Genomic DNA, 16009 nt, shown 5'->3' with positions numbered 1-16009 from the left:
CCCTACGTGTGGAAAAATATGCACATGCACAGCCTCCTTTGGCTCTTGGTTCAGGATTTGAAACTAAGGTTGTGTTCAGATGTCAAAAGACATCTGTAAAGTAAAAGTGTTCATGAACCTAGTGCGTTGCTGGGCTCGGGTGTGGACCCTTGTTCTTCCTTTTCTCTTCTCACAGAGATAATTTTATTTATTCATTCATTCAAAACATTTATATCCCACCGTATCTCCTCAGACCCAAGGCATAACTGTGATGAGAAATGAACTCTGATGACCCATGATGTACAAAGGCAAATGTGCAGGGTAGCCAGAGTTAGTTTTTCCTCTTGTTAGATGTAATTCTAAGTTTGTTTTAAACATTGGTTTATAATTCTGGTTCGCATGGGGATGGGTGATTGGCACCATGTAACCTTCATCTGTGTGTCATGGACAGCTTTTAATTGTACTTCTTTATGGTGACAAGGGTAGGAGTTGCACTTATGTAGCCAACCAGGTTCATGCCCAGTCTGTGTACCATGGTCTAGTGTGAGATCTGGGTACAGCCTGTGGTTTGAAGCGGACCTCAAACCACTAGTTGCCAAGAAACCCTAGTTAACACTAACTGTGGTTAAGGTCATGCAACTCATAACTATATTTAAGATGATGATGATGAAGAAAAGTTGGTTTTGATATGCAGATTTTCTCTACCACTTAAGGGAGTCACAAACTGGCTTACAATCACTTTCCCTTCCCCCCCCCCACAACAGACAGCCTGTGAGGTAGGTGGGGCTGAGAGAGTGTGACTAGCCCAAGGTCACCCAGCTGGCTTCGTGTGTAGGCGTGGGGAAACAAAATCCAGTTCACCAGATTAGATTCCGCAGCTCATGTGGAGGAGTGGGGAATCAAACCTGGTATTCCAGATCAGACTTCACCTCTCCAAACCACCGCTCTTAAGCCACTACACCACACGGGCTCCTCAGATGACTGAGGAGAATGTATATAGGGGTGGGGGCTAAATTCAGTGGTTGAGCAAAACACAATCCTGCAATCAGCTCTGGTTTACTTAACTGTAGTTTAAGGATTGGGAGCATTTTAAGGCTTCAAAATGCTTTACACCAGTTAATAATTGTTAATGCTTTTTTACTTGCTACAAGCCATAGTGATGAGTTAGGTTAAGAATTCAACAAACTATCAGGAACATTGTATCAATGAAACAAATAGTTATCTGTGCCTCTGTGGTATTATTGCTTTTACCTCCTCTGAGTAAACCCACACACGCACACACTGAAATCGATATTCTTAAATTCTGTCAGATATGCTAAATATCTACGTAACATTTCTTCTAACAAAATGCCTACATGAAACCGTAAATTCTCAAGACTTTACTATGTAGGAGCGCTCTATAGTTGTCCATAATATGGCTAAAGAGAAAAGCAATACAAACAGTGCAGATCACATCTTCCCATTATTGTAGCTAATAAACATTTGTTTATGGTAGGGAGCTGTCCAATGCATTAACTGAGATGTATAAAATCTTGTTAAATGCACTTTTACTGGAAGAGGAGCTTTGGAGTCTGTGTTCTACATTCCAGTGATGTAACGCTAAATTCCGATTATTTACATTGTTGTAAAGAGGTGCTGTAAGAAAATAGTACACTTAGAAGTTAGGAAAACTTTTTTGCTTTTTGTGTTTTTTTATAAAGGTTTCCTTGGGTCAACACTATACTACCATTGATTTTTATTGGATTTAGAATAACTCCATAAAATGCAGCTAGATTCGAGTCCAGTAGCACTTTAGAGACCTATAAGATTTTCGGGGGTAAGCTTTTGAGAGTCAAAGCTCCCTTCGTCAGATGTGAGTTGGAGTTCTGACTCACATCTGATGAAGGGAGGTTTGCTTCTCAAAAGGTTATACCCTGAAAATCTTATTGGTCTCTAAGGTGCTACTGGACACGAATCTAGTAGTTCTAAGGCAGACCAACATGGCTGCCATCTGAAGCTGTCTCCTTACAGTACAATCATCAATGTTGTAACATTGTTTTGTGCAAGAAATGTGTAAGCTTTAGGGTTGCCAACCCCCAGGTACTAGCTGGACCACGTTTCCTGCTGTTACAACTGATCTCCAGCCGACAGAGATCAGTTCCCCTGGAGAAATGGCTGCTTTGGCAATTGGACCCTATGGCACTGAAGTCCCTCCCCTCCCGAAACCCTCCCCTTCTCAGGCTCCGCCCCAAAAACCTCCTGCTGGTGGCGAAGAGGGACCTGGCAACCCTAGTGAGCTTGGATGCCACATGTGACTGTATGCAACTTTAACAATGAGTAGATATCTGTGAAGCTTTATTGGACCATGTTTCCCAAATACCGTATATACTCGCGTATAAGCCGAGTTTTTCAGCCCCAAAAAAGGGCTGAAAAAGCCGAACTCGGCTTATACGCGGGTCAATACGGTAGGGGAGGGGGGAGGAGGGAACTTACTGCCGCTGCCGGGCCCACGCCGCTTCCTTCTGCCAAGAGCGGCCTGTAGCGGCCTCCTGCAGCTGCAGGGAGGCCGCCCCGGCCCTCGCCCGGCCGCGCTGCCGCTCCTCGCAGCCGAGAGCGGCCTGGGGCAGCCTGGGGCGGCGGCCTCGGCCCTCACCCGGCCGCCCCGGCGCTCGCCCGGCCTCGCCGCCGCTTCTCGTGGCCGAGAGCGGCCTGGGCCGGCCTGGGGCGGCTGCCTCGGCCCTCGCCCGGCCGCCCCGGCCCTCGCCCGGCCGCGCCGCCGCTCCTCGCAGTTGAGAGCGACCTGGGGCGGCGGCCTCGGCCCTCGCCCGGCCGCCCTGGCCCTCACCCGGCCGCGCCGCCGCTTCTCGTGGCCGAGGGCGGCCTGGGGCGGCCTTCTGCAGCTGCAGGGAGGCTGCCCCGGCCCTCACCTGGTTGTGACGCCGCCGCCGCCAGGCCTGCGCCGCTTGCTGCCGGGAGCCCAGGTAAGCCTGTGGGGGGGGGGAGGGGTTATAAGCCGACCCTCGGCTTATACGCGGGTGCCTAATTTTTCCCCATTTTTGGGGAGAAATTAGGCACCTCGGCTTATACTCGGTTTATACACGGGTATATACGGTAGATGTATACTGTGGTTTAAAGTGTAGATTTGTGTATGCGTTCACACAGTGACCATTTGCTACAAGTTGTTTTGGTGTTGAGACAGCAAGATAGACTTCCTCTGAATGTGGAGGATCCACTTAAGTATTCTGATTTAATAGTTTGTGATAACCTCTTTTCCTTTCTGTAAATGTATTAAGACAGCAAGGGAATAGCTTGTTGCTGGGCAGGATAACTCTCTGTGTGTGCTAAGTTAGTAGGGGAAATGTCATGGAGAAGTCAGGCTGAACAATAACAGAACTGGATAGAACCGCTGAGCTCTTAGGCTCCAGACTATGTAAAACAACCAGATAAGCACTGAATGGTGTCATGCCTTGTCAAAGCATGGATTTGGGATAAAAGTGTTTTCCCCAGTACAATCGGGGCCCAGTGATTTTTGCTTGTTAAGGCAGCTGGGTCCAGCTGCAAATAAAACTGTTTTTCTTGATAACGATCTCTGGGTCTCTTCCCCCCCCCTTCGAACCCCCGTTTTCTGCAACAGTGTAAGATTATTAGCAGTTGTAATGTGCGGATCTGTTTTTAGACAAGTTTAGCTTTTGCGGCTGACTTCAATGATACTATGCCCGAAGAATCAGTGTGGAAATTCAGCTCCCAGTATGAGTCTTTCTTGTATGAATCCCGGACCAGAATTTAAATGCTCTAACATCTCGGTGTGTTCACAGATTTGAGGTATCTTGTGTTTCAGAACAATTCATGATGTACAAACTGTGTGCTAGCTGTAGGGCTGGTTATGTCAAATGACTCAGAGCTGTCAAAAGAAAATTACTCTTAAAAACATCAATCCTTTATTTTTCCTCTGCATGTCTTTTTTCCCCCCTTTGAAGGGATGTCCTTCTTTCTCAGACAAAATGCAGCTATGAGTACTGGCAAACGTCAGGGAAATAGTCTTTCATGCTCTTTTGAAAGCTTCTCTCTGGAATACTATCTGCCTTCCAGAACAGACTAAGACTGATGGCCAAGCACGCATTATTTTCATTTCATAATATGTGTCTCGCCTTCTCACTCTCCTGTTCTGGAGGCCAGAGTTCATGGTTTGGTTCTAAGTTACTGGCTAACACTGTTGTTTAGTACTCAAGGCCACCTAAACCATGTTGAAAACAGCAATCCAACGAAACATCAGCGATAGCTGAACCTGCCTTGGTTCCAGAGATCAGCTTGGGTTCTTGGAAGTCTCTCTAGCTTAGTGATCCCCAGTCTTGTTCTCTGTGTGTGGACACTTCTGGAATTTTGGAAATGGGGAGTTGGGCACCACCACTAAATGGCTGCCTTGGAGTGCTTCTGCCAAGCATGAGATTTTGGTAGGTTGCAAGCCAAATATCCTTCTATGGTGGAGGCAGCATTTCTGAATGGGTGCTCCCCACAGACCCGCAAGTGGTGCCTTCTAGGCGCTTCTGAAATATTTCCTGCTCCAGTGAGGCATAGGAAAGCCAGGACTGGTGCTAGTTTCTTTTCGGGAGGAAGCAAATAGGCGCCAAAGAAGCACATCAGTAGGCTCCATGGTGTCCATGGCACAACATTGGGCAATTACCGACCATGCTCTAAAACAGGGATGTCGAACTCATTTGTTACAAGGGCCAGATATGACATCATGTCACTTGATTGGGTCGGGCCATGTCTCGCCAGCCCAGATTGAGAGTGAGGGGTGGCTGTCTCGGCTGGCTTGTGGGCTGGATAAGAGCTCTGAAGGGGCCGGATCCGGCCCGCTGGCCTTATGTTTGACACCCCTGCTCTTACAAAGGGGACAAAGATCATCCTGTTTGCCTATAGTAGCTTCTTTGCGTACCAGAAATGAGAACAAATATTATGAAAGTGAATGCTACAAGTTGTTTGTACATTTCCTTATAGTTGTTTTTTTGTTTTACAATGAATTCAGTGTACTGTACTATAAATTCTTATTATGCTGTGTTGTCTTACTATTGCTCTCTGATACTTGAAATATTTATGTCCTGCTGCACCCATTAACCAGATTTCAAAAGGCTGGCCAATCTGGCCACATTTGCCTTAAAAAATCTGTCCTAGGGCCGTCACAGATCTGAAAGAACTTGGAAGCAACTTCTGCTAAAACATGGAAAGTTGCATTTGGTGTGGGTGGGAGGAATGGGAATGCCCTGATGTTGTGTGCATTTGATAACTTGTACCTGCCTGACGTGGTTTTTTGGTACTCTGACCACCAAAAGGCATATCCATGATAGATACATTTGCGGAAGCGGAATCAAGATTCAGTGCTAGGCACTGCAGGGTCTCTTCCCCTCCCCTCATTTTCCTTCATTCCTTCCTTCATTTTCCTTCATTCCTTCTATCTGTCCTTCTTACAGGAATGTCTGGATTTGCTTAAAATCCTGTCCGCAACATTTTTGACAAAATTGAACTCTACACTACATTTTATAGGGTTCCAGTTCATTTAACATGGTGATACCTAAAGGGTAGCAGTTACTTTGTGTAAATCTCAAGATGTGCTGGGAAACTGCATTTCTTTCTCGCAAGGCTAACATTACAAGCCATTTAAATGTAGAAGCACCTCAGCCTAATGAGCCTGCTTTCATGAGGTAATTTCACATATTTGACAATTATCTCCTCTCAATACAGAAAGGGGTGTTTTAATTTTTCTTGGACCTGTTAAAGGGAATTGCGACCTAACATTACCTTAGTTGCAAGTTAGCAACTAAGTTTGGAACTCCTTTTGTTTTAATTGAGGGTGTGGCTTTGATCCAGTTGAAGGAAGCAGTGTATGGCTGCAAAGGTGGCCCTAACAGAGGTAGTTTGCCATTGCCTTCTTCTGAATAGCGACCCTGAGCGCGAGTTGACGCACGCACGTCACTTCCGGTTTAGAACCGGAGGTGTCGCCTCGCAAAGGGCCTTTACCTCTTAGTTTGAGTGGTAAAACGGCCCTTTACCACTCAAACTAAGAGGTATAAGGCCCCTCGTGAGGCTCTAAACCGGAAGTGACGCGCATGAGCACGTTTGCCCGCCGACCCTTAGGTGGTTGACGGGCAAAGGGGTCAATTGCCAGGGGTTTGCCCACCACCAGCGGGCACCTGGCAACCCTACCCCTTGTCCACATTCACGGGCTTCACAACCTGTAAGGAATCCATATGAATGGCACAAGCAGGTGCCAAAGGTACATCGTCTGAACATGTATCCACTGTGGCATCTAATCCAGAGTAGATCTGGGTGATTTTGTTTGCAAAGTAAGTAACCAATTGATTACAATGAGTTGTTGAGTGGTCAGAATCCAATTACCAGGGTTGCCAGATCTCCTGCTGTAGTGGGAGATCTCCTGCCAGCAGCTGCCACCTGGTAGGCCAGTGGGATGGGGTGGGGGAATAAAAAAAAAAACCCGGTGCATCAATGGCATGATGTCATTTCTGGGGTGAATCCAGAAGCAATGCCATACTGCTCTAGGATTCAGTAGAAACTCTGTGGTAAAACTATAGAGTTTTTGCTAAATCCTAGAGCGGCATGACATCATGTATGCCTTCACCCCAAAAATGACATCATGCCATTCATGTGATGGTGCCCCCCATGTCGTCGTCCCCCAGTCTCTGCTGGGGCACAATAACTGTGCACACAGTAACTGCAGGATTTGGCATTTTGGTTTGTACTGAGAGATGACTAGGCATTGTATCTGAATTTCAGGGATGCTGAGGATGGTGCTGCCTACACTCACTAGATGTACTTGTGAATCTTTGCATATGGGCCTCAGTGAATATCAGTGCTAACATGGAAAGCAGATTCTCTACGTTCCCCCTTTTTGCCTGTGTACAGCAGTATCCATTGTTGGTTTGCATTCATTCTAAAGTCTGTTCTGCATGCACAGTTTCTTTGCTTAAAACAGGCACATATCTTGTAACAAAGAAGTTACTCCATTGGTGCACTGTTGCTAAGCCTAAAATTTTGTCTTAATGCACTAAAAACCATTGTAATTGAAACTAGATCAGCTGCTTCTCTCAGCCATTAATATATACTGATTTAAAACACAACATTTTGAAATAAAATGATGGCGATTGCCTCACCAAGTAAGAAGGACTTCAGTCATTTATCTTGCCCTGTTCAGTTTTAATTGGAAGACATATTGCTAAATCCCCAGCGCTTTCTGAGTAAACACAAGCAATACCTTCATATAATTTAACATCTTGAGTTTTCTAAGCAAAGGTTAATGGAAAGACTTTGCAGAGGTAGAAGAGGTTCACTGGCAATCGGGAAATGTAATTCCTATTAGAAGCTGAGGATAAAGCACACGATTGACTCATCCAAACGTCTTTCTCTTAAAAATTACTGTGGAATATTGGAGCACGTACACAACTAATCCTTTTGGGGGTGTCAAAGCAAAATGAACCAAACATTTTCAGTCTTTTATCTTTCGTCCACTTCTGTCTTTTAAATTGTTGCTCACGTTCCCATGCATCTTATTTTATGGCTTGGAAAGTAGAAAATGGATGTATAGGTTTCATTATGACCACTTTAATTAATAAAAGCTTATGATGGTTTAGATTATTCTAAAAATTTTGACAGCCTAACTGATTAATATTTCCATGTGTGTTTTGCTGGGTTAACTTTACATTGAGGATATGATCAGCATTTCCTGTGCTTACAGCAGGTTTATGGACTTTGGCTTTTTAGGGTATCTTTCTAAGTATGGTTCACACATAAATCATACATCGTCATTACAGAAACAAGTCTTGGGAATCCTCTTGCATTCCCTCCTTTTCCACCCCTTGTGCATGGCTCAGAAAGTAACTGTGTCTGTTTTTGAAAGCAACCCCCTAGTCTGTGAATTGACTGTTTGATCCTGGTTTGGAGGCAAGAGGACACAGGATAGTTCTGCCTTGGATGTAATAAATCATGGCTTGCAAAAGTGGAAAGGATTGATTCCTGAGGTGGTGAGGAGGGAATGTAACAAGAATTTCCAAGGCTTGTCATTATGTGTGAATTATGCCTCTACATATCTGTAGTTTAGAAAATTCCTGTGGCGGCGGAAGCTGGTAGAGGGCAGTTAATAACTTGAGAAGGCTATACCATTAGAGGGGTCTGAGCAGAATTTATGAGGATGACATGAAGTAGAACAGCTTATTAAATTTTGCTTCCTCTGATGACCATATTCAAACACTCCAGGCATCCTCATGCTGTCATATTCGCCGGCAACCATAATTATGCCATAAATTCCAAATTCTGGTTTAAGGGGGTGCATGGTGTAATCTGACTATGGACTTTGAGTGTCCTGGTCTGAGAGTTCAAGTCCTTCTAGGACAGATGCTTCTATTTATTCCTATATGTGCACTCTGTTTCTTTTTCTTCCTTGGTGCAACTCCAGGTGAGGAAATTTTCTTCCCTGGGAATATATGTGAGTGGAATTTTATTTACCTTTACAAGTTTCTATTTGTGCAGTTAGCATTGGGAAAGTTATATCTAAATGTGAATAGTGTAGCCACCTTCCAGTTATAAGACCGTTGCAATAAATACAGCATTTTTGGAGAAAGGGTACACCTTGTATATGCTAACTGGTCTTCACACTGTTCCTTTTTTGATGATTCATTTAGATTCAGAACCTGTCTTTTCCAAAAAGAGCAAGGCCGATATTGTCAGTTGAGTATTAGAAAACCAGGTGTCTCAGTGCCCAGAATCTAAATCAAACTGGGCAAGGGGAGGTGACAGAAAGAAACCCCCACTGGAAAATAGATGTTAATTCATTTGCTTAAGGGTATTACTGACATTTTGCAAATCTGTTTTTCTAGGGACTGATCTTTACATCATGATCATATATAAATTTATGGATTTTGCTTTTTCCCAAAAAATGTAGACGGTGGACATACACAAAGAGAAAGTGGCCCGTAGAGAGATCGGCATTTTGACAACCAATAAGAACACATCCAGAACTCATAAAATCATTGCGCCAGCAAACATGGAGCGTCCTGTAAGGTATATTCGAAAACCTATAGACTACACAGTGTTGGATGACGTGGGCCATGGTGTAAAGGTAAGGAGTCAAGCTTTCCTCATCCCTAATTATTTGGAGTAGCAAATGGTACCTGAAATTCATGTTATCTGCCCTGTTACAGATCTCTATTCAAATAATGTTTTGAAATATATGAAACAGAACACACACACACACACACTGCAGTGGTAAGCGGCTTTTGTGTAATGTTTAGTGCTGTGTTCCTCAAACATATACCCCTGTATGAACTTATTTCACCTCTTGTAGATCTCCTTTGACATACTGATAACTATTCATTTGGTGGCATGAACAGAGATCTCATGCACACGTGTTAACATCCCAGCTATACACATGAGAGCTATATATTGGACCAAAATTATTTGCACTTCTAAATGCACTTAATACAGTGTATGTATCATTGAACTTGGTGAGATAGAAATACCAAATAAGCATACATGGGACGGGACTGTAAAGCCGTTCAACAGCAGTGCTCCCCACATACTGCACATACCAGTGTGCATTTGTGCATGCTTACCCTCTTGCTTGGATCTCTATTTTGAAGGTTTCAGAGAAGGAGAACAAAACAGCTATAATCTTATTTGTGCTGACACTTTTGGTTTTGGTTTTTTAAAGCTAGGAATTTGTGTACCCCTACTGCTTTCAGATGGGAGCACAGCAATGGCAGTACCAACATTGGATTGTTTTAATGGTTATACATGTTAACTTGGTGGTACGGTGACTCGAGGAGTACAGTTAGAAAGAGGCCTGGAGCTCAGTTGTGTGCTTCTGTGACTGCTCTGGAAGCTGCAAGTGTAGGCTGGTCCCCGAAAGTGACCTGTGCCTCTTGCTTTCCCCAAGTCAGTAGAACCCCGTTGTTCCTGCTGCCATCTTTGCTCTGTCTTCCCAGCACCAGACCACACTTGAGTTTCTTTTGTGGAGAGAGGAGAGCTGCAGTGGAAGACGTGATCTGAAGCTTTGCTACAAAGATCCCTCTCCATTGTTTCACACTCAGCTGGCTCTCTTCCTCGTTTTCTTGAGGGAGACCAGGGCAGGGAGAGTGGACTTTCTCCACCTTGGCCAGTGGAAGAGATGGAGAGGTGGATGCTTCATCTCAGTACCCAATTAGTGTTGAGAGAAATTTCCAATTCTTAACTCAATTCTTTTGCATTATTTTGAATGCCCTTCCTCCCATGTATACTTACATCTTCTTCTGTAATAATGGAAGAAGGACCAGGCACTAGCTCTGCTTGTTTTCCTGCAGGTGGGGGGAAGCAGCTGCTTGACCAGCAGGCCTGTCTCTGCCCCCTTGCTTATCTTCAGGGAGCAGAGGTACTGCTGACTTTTGGGCGGCCGGGCAAAGTTACCGTCCTCTGCCCCTAGCACTGAATTTGCCACCCTCTCATGTTGATAGAGTGTGGAAGAACATGAAATTGCACTCCTCCAGGGACTATTTACAGTAGTAAATAGAAGATCAACCCAGGGGCCTTTGGGCTGGGCTCATATTATTGGTGTTAGCAGATGGACAAAATACTTTTGGGATAATGTTGGGGTTTCTACTGGGCTTTGGGTCTTGGCAGGTTCCCAACCATGCGAATCCTTGATATCAGTCCTGCAAGGGAGACTCACCTCACAGTTAGGCAACCTGTGGCATAGAGCGATGTGTCACTCTCAGAAACCAGGAAGCAGTATGTTGTCTTGATGAAGGATTCAGTTAGAGTGATGCCTTTGAACCAGTTACTGTCTTTGAGGAGTTACCACTTTACTTTTTTTGTAAGAAATCACTGACCTGCACAGAGTTTGCAGAAAAGATTTTGGTTCATTATAAAGATGACCATATGTGATTGAGGATCTTGTTGTAGTGATTGGTGATCAATGTTACAGTTCTCCAAGAGAGGGGGAAATGAACAACTGTGATCCTTTCATTATATTGAAAAAACAACAACAGACAACTGAATGCTTTGCTCATTGTGTTCCAGTTGCTGTGTGTACTGAATTTGGGCCTAATACTGAAGCATTCTCTCATTTTATTGAGTTCATATAATACCAAAGTTCTCTTGCCTTGACTCCAGGTCTAATAACCCATAGCGAGCTTAGGAATTTTCAAATGTATACTGTTTTGGCACTCACAACGGAGTCAACTAAATATAGAAGCATTGAAGTGAATGTTCCATTTTTTAAAATGGGGTTTTCCAGGTCTCCAGGATCCAGGAAGGGGTTAATTTGGGATGACTACTTCTTGGCAGCTAATGCAGAATTTAGGAGAGTGAGATTGGAATTCTTGTAATGCAGGCTCTTCATTCTCTAGTTCAGCTTCATCTTGAACTTGCTGTATGGCCTTTTTGAAGCCACTGGTCTTTCGTCTTCATGACCCTGATCTAGAGGATGGAAATACTACTGACCTACCTTAGGGGGTTCCTGAGAAGGTTACCAAACTGAAAGTTGAAGCTCATCTCACTTACAGGAAACGTACTGTGCCAGTGGTTCAAAAGCATCTCAGTGCTAGCAGCTGGTTCTTCCGCTTGTACAAAGGATTAAAGCTATAATAATACTCTTTCCAAGTCCCCAATGTTCACCAGTTTTGCACTTCCTGATTCAAGTACTATTACCTCATGGCAAATCCTTCAAGAATGGTTTTTTTTTGGGGGGGAGGGGGAATTGCAGAGGGCTGCAATGAGAGAGCCCCATTCTACAAAAGGAACTCCATAACCAATATTTGGGATACAGTCCTATATAAATACTAAGAATATATATATATTTAATAATCTCAGGTCTCACTCAAAACTAAAAAGTTGCTATGCAGAACATGCTTCGATGTAGGAAACAGCTTGCCACCTACATGTAGATTAGGAGGAATATAGATCCTTCAAAAACGGATTGTGCTAATAACAAATGCAGCACACATCTTTTGGAAGATTTGCCTCTTGTGTAGGCAAACGAAATGCAGTTTTTAAAAATTGGATAGTAGAATTAAGAGCCAAATAGCTTACATACTAAGGAATTTCTCCAAGGTTGCTTATGCAAATGTATTAAAAAATATTATTACAGCTGTTGATCCTCATTTTGGAAGCAGTGGGTGATCAGACATATGGAACTGGGGAGGGCATGTCTCAGTTGTAGAGTGCATGCTTTGTACATAAAAAGCCCCTCGTGGTTCTTATCCGTGGCACAAAATCAAAATGGTTTTTTTTAAAAAACAAAAAACAAAGAGGTGTGGGAGAGTTTTTAGACTCTGACTGAAGAAAATGCCTGTCTGAGTAGGCAATGTGGGGTTGACTCTGTATTCAGAACAGCTTCCCATATCACAGAAGTGACCAGGTACGGAACGGGTGCATGCTGTCAAATTCCTGCACGCAGCCCTGTGGAAAGATGTTAGTGTAAGCTCAGCCGACAGGGAGCTGACAGTCATCTCTGCTGGAGTGGCTGCTGGGGAAAAGCCCGCCCACAAATAATGGAATGCCAGTCAAAGATGGGAGAGGCAAGTTTATTTCTCTGTGATTTTGCGTACCTTTACCTTTCTATAGGGGGTCTATTTGCTAAGCATCTAGAAGTCTCCCTCCACACACACACCCAAATTTGCATTGATTATGGTCACCATTGCTGCAGCCATTATTCTATTTTTTTTTAAATGCTGAATTCAGGCAAAGGTGCCTCCTTTGTAGAAAATAAATTCTGCTTTCTCTGTGGTTGCAATTGAAAGCTATTTTATTGTACCTGGACTGCAAATACCAGTTATGTTGATGAGGAAAATGCTTGCAAAATATTGTATTTTTTAAATTTAAACTTGCCATATGAAAAATAATAATAATTAGATTTGCCATTAATGTCTGCTTTTCTTCCTCCTTTTTCTTTTTGCCAACGTAAGTGGCTAAAAGCCAAGGTAAGAGGAGTTATTTCTCACTTGACCCACAATGCCCCATGACGGTAGAGACTGCTGAGCCGTTACACCTGAAAGCTAGTCCTCTCTTATACTTCTTTCTGCTCTTGTTTTTCTGTAGGTTGTGCTTAGATGTACTGAACTTCAGCTCCCACCTGGCAGTTGATATATCACAGATATATCGACGGATGCATTGAAAAAATCCATACATAGCGTTAATTTTGTCTAACACATGTAGCGCTTGGCTTAGATGCTTTTCCCCTCTTACTGACTTGCATTTTAGACGAAGGTTCTGCGGAAACACTTGCATGGCTCCGCTAATCAGATAGCTGGACTAAACATGTTAGTAAATCTTCTATGCAAAATAAATTCAGTGGCTCCGACAGATTCACTGAAATCAGATTTGTTTCATGAGCCTTTTTTTTTAATGCCTAGCTTAGCTTCATTTACTGTGGGTGTAAATTCTCAAAAGGGAGGGGGAAAGAAAGTTTTTAAAAAAACTTAGACATGGATTTTTCTTGTGTTTTAATCCAGTACGCAGTAAGAAGAAGCTGTGGTTTAACAGCTGTCTGGGAATTGCCGCTGTGTATAAGCGTATACAAATATTGCACTGACATACTGTTTGAGTCATTTCAGCAGAGAGAGAAAAAATTAAATCATTATTCTGGCTTTCAGCATGGAAACAATCAGCCTGCGAGAACTGGCACTTTGTCAAGAACAAATCCGCCTACACAGAAACCACCGAGTCCTCCCATGTCAGGCCGGGGAACTCTGGGGTAAGAATAAGATGACTTTTGATTTTGCATTGACAAGGACCCTGTCTTTGATGGCACACGCCAACATTATCCTAGAAATAATGTACTGCATTCCCCTCCCCCTCTGGTGCTCTTCTAGTGTGTTTTTATTAGAAAGATGTTAATTCAATTAGTGTGATTTATTCAATGGGATCTCCTGAGTAAGTGACCACGTTTACAACTTGGGTGAGGGGTCTACTGTCTTGCTTTCTGTTTTAGGCAAAGGGGAGAACAGCAGCTGTTCCATAGGTGCAAGGATTTCTGCTCCCAAAGATTGATTTTCATGCCTCTCCCCTCCCATGGCAGCCTGGAATGCCAACTGAAATCTGGTTCCTGGGATCCCCTCTTGTCTGCTATAGAGGCTCCAAAAAGACGGGGTTGGGAAATATGGTAGCACGTGAAAGCCTTAGGCGGGAGGAGTTATACCTTGTCTATAAGCAAGCACATTATGTTGTGTGGGTCAGAAGCAACATTAGGCTAGATGATACTATTCTGATGCTGTCTCTTAGCTCTTAGTTTCTCATATGGTGAGTTGGGATGCTCTGGGAAGGAGGCCAGAAAACTCCTTTGGGTGGAACGGGGTCACTGGTGCTGGAGCGCTGACTGTCATTCACTGCTGCAGGAAGGCAAATGGAGGCTGGGTTTCTGTACCTATTCTCCTGAGTTGCAACTCTGCAAACAATAGCAGGAGTACCTAGGAGGGGAAGTTAATCTTAATTGTGCTGGAAGGCAAGTTCCTGACATCCGAGACCACTTTGCTGGCCAAGAGATGACAAGGTGAAAGAATGACTCCGAACTTTTCAGTATGCATTTGCCATAATCTATAAATCTTGGCAGGATGCATCCACTGTAGACGAGACTCTCTGCAGACTCCTTAAAGACGTGGGTCACGTGGTCTCGAGTACATGAGCTTGAGAGAAACCACAGCTGAAGATAATGGGCTGGATCCAGGCTAAATTTTGCATTGGTGCAGCAAAGTTTTCCTGCCTCCCCCACTCCCGCTGCAGGCCACTGATCATGAAATGCTGCACTTGGGGGGCAGGAGACCTGATGAGCAACACAAGGGGGGAGCTGCAGAAGGAAGGGGGAGTTGGTGGAAGTTGCAGAGGGGAACAAATGCCAGTTTGCCCAGGTGCTTTTGTTTTGGATGCCCTGGCAAATCCGAGCTTGATTCCAGGTTTTTCAGACCTGGGAACTTTTGCTCATTCTCGGCGCCCAAAGAGGGCTGGGAAGGGAGCAAGCGCAGCAGCAAGCTTGTCACAGTAAAACCTCTGTTTGCTGTCACATCTGGATTTGACATTTCACTTGGAAAAATATCTGGTGCTTATGTGCATGACAGAAAGGTGCATAGCTAGGGATGTTCAATATTGTACTAATGGCACTCACCGTAAGGTTCTGATCTCTTTGGGAAACATGTAAAGGAAGGAAAAGAATCCACTGTGGCCGACATGATGCGTTGACTTGTGAAACATCCAAATACATTTAATATTTAAGAGGCAGCTGTTCACAGAGAGTTGACTCCTATCGTTAGTCCCAATACATAGCTGATTTTGGATTGCATTGTTAAGTGAAACAAAGGAGAAATTTTATGTCTGGCTTTGCTCAATATGCTTAGTAAACGGTACCTTCTGTGCAAAAGTTTAAACAAATTCTCAATAATTTAAGGCAACATGGCAGCTTCTTTTCACTAGGAACTGCTAAATGGAAAGCCCACAGACTAGAAAACATTGTTTAGAGGGTAGGGGTGGGTTCTAAGATATCTGACAATCCTCGTACAGAAAGTAGTCACTGTTGTAAAAAGCATTTTATGGAGCAGAAGATGGAAGAAAGGTGAGTGGTAAATCCTGCACTGAGCTGAAAGATAGCAGTTGCTGAGTACTGGGAAAAGGAGTTCAAGAGCCATAAATCCAATGGGATGCCAATAAACTGCATTTAGCTTGGAGAGTTTGGAAGGACTAATTATTTTACTGTAATTTTTCTGTGGGAAAGTAGAACTTGTGACACCTTTGGAGGTAGTTAACGATGAAGTTAGCCTTAGTTGCATTGGAGGGCAGAGAATTAATAAAAATAGTTTGTTGGCTCACTCTTGTTCATTGTACAAGGACAGACAAAGTCAACTCATTTCAGGGACCTCCTGTAGAAAAACCAGCTCCCATATACATCAGACTGCCACAGACTACTCCAGCTTTAATAGGCTGGGCAAAGGTTCTGTGAAATGCCTATACTGTTCCTCAGTACTGCTGCCAGCATGTATTGTATTGATATAGTTCCATAAACCATGTGTGTGTTAAAATGTTT

The 16009-nt window shown here is 43.8% G+C and overlaps 1 protein-coding gene across 6 annotated transcripts in view; it reads left to right on the top strand.

Moving 5' to 3' along the window:
- The window catches only part of ABI1 (abl interactor 1), a 121341-nt gene that overhangs the window by 84678 nt on the left and 20654 nt on the right, over positions 1–16009 (top strand). For 3 of the 6 annotated variants that reach the window (XM_056857031.1, XM_056857029.1, XM_056857027.1), the window contains exons 3-5: positions 8909–9085; positions 12906–12920; positions 13593–13693. In XM_056857031.1, the coding sequence (XP_056713009.1) occupies positions 8909–9085; positions 12906–12920; positions 13593–13693 (293 nt within the window). The remainder of the gene's footprint in view (positions 1–8908; positions 9086–12905; positions 12921–13592; positions 13694–16009) is intronic. The other 3 variants (XM_056857032.1, XM_056857030.1, XM_056857028.1) reach the window with 1 other exon arrangement.

This window comes from Euleptes europaea, chromosome 11, assembly GCF_029931775.1.
Source record: "Euleptes europaea isolate rEulEur1 chromosome 11, rEulEur1.hap1, whole genome shotgun sequence".
NCBI lineage: Eukaryota > Metazoa > Chordata > Lepidosauria > Squamata > Sphaerodactylidae > Euleptes > Euleptes europaea.
This window is presented reverse-complemented; position numbering and strand designations above follow the sequence as displayed.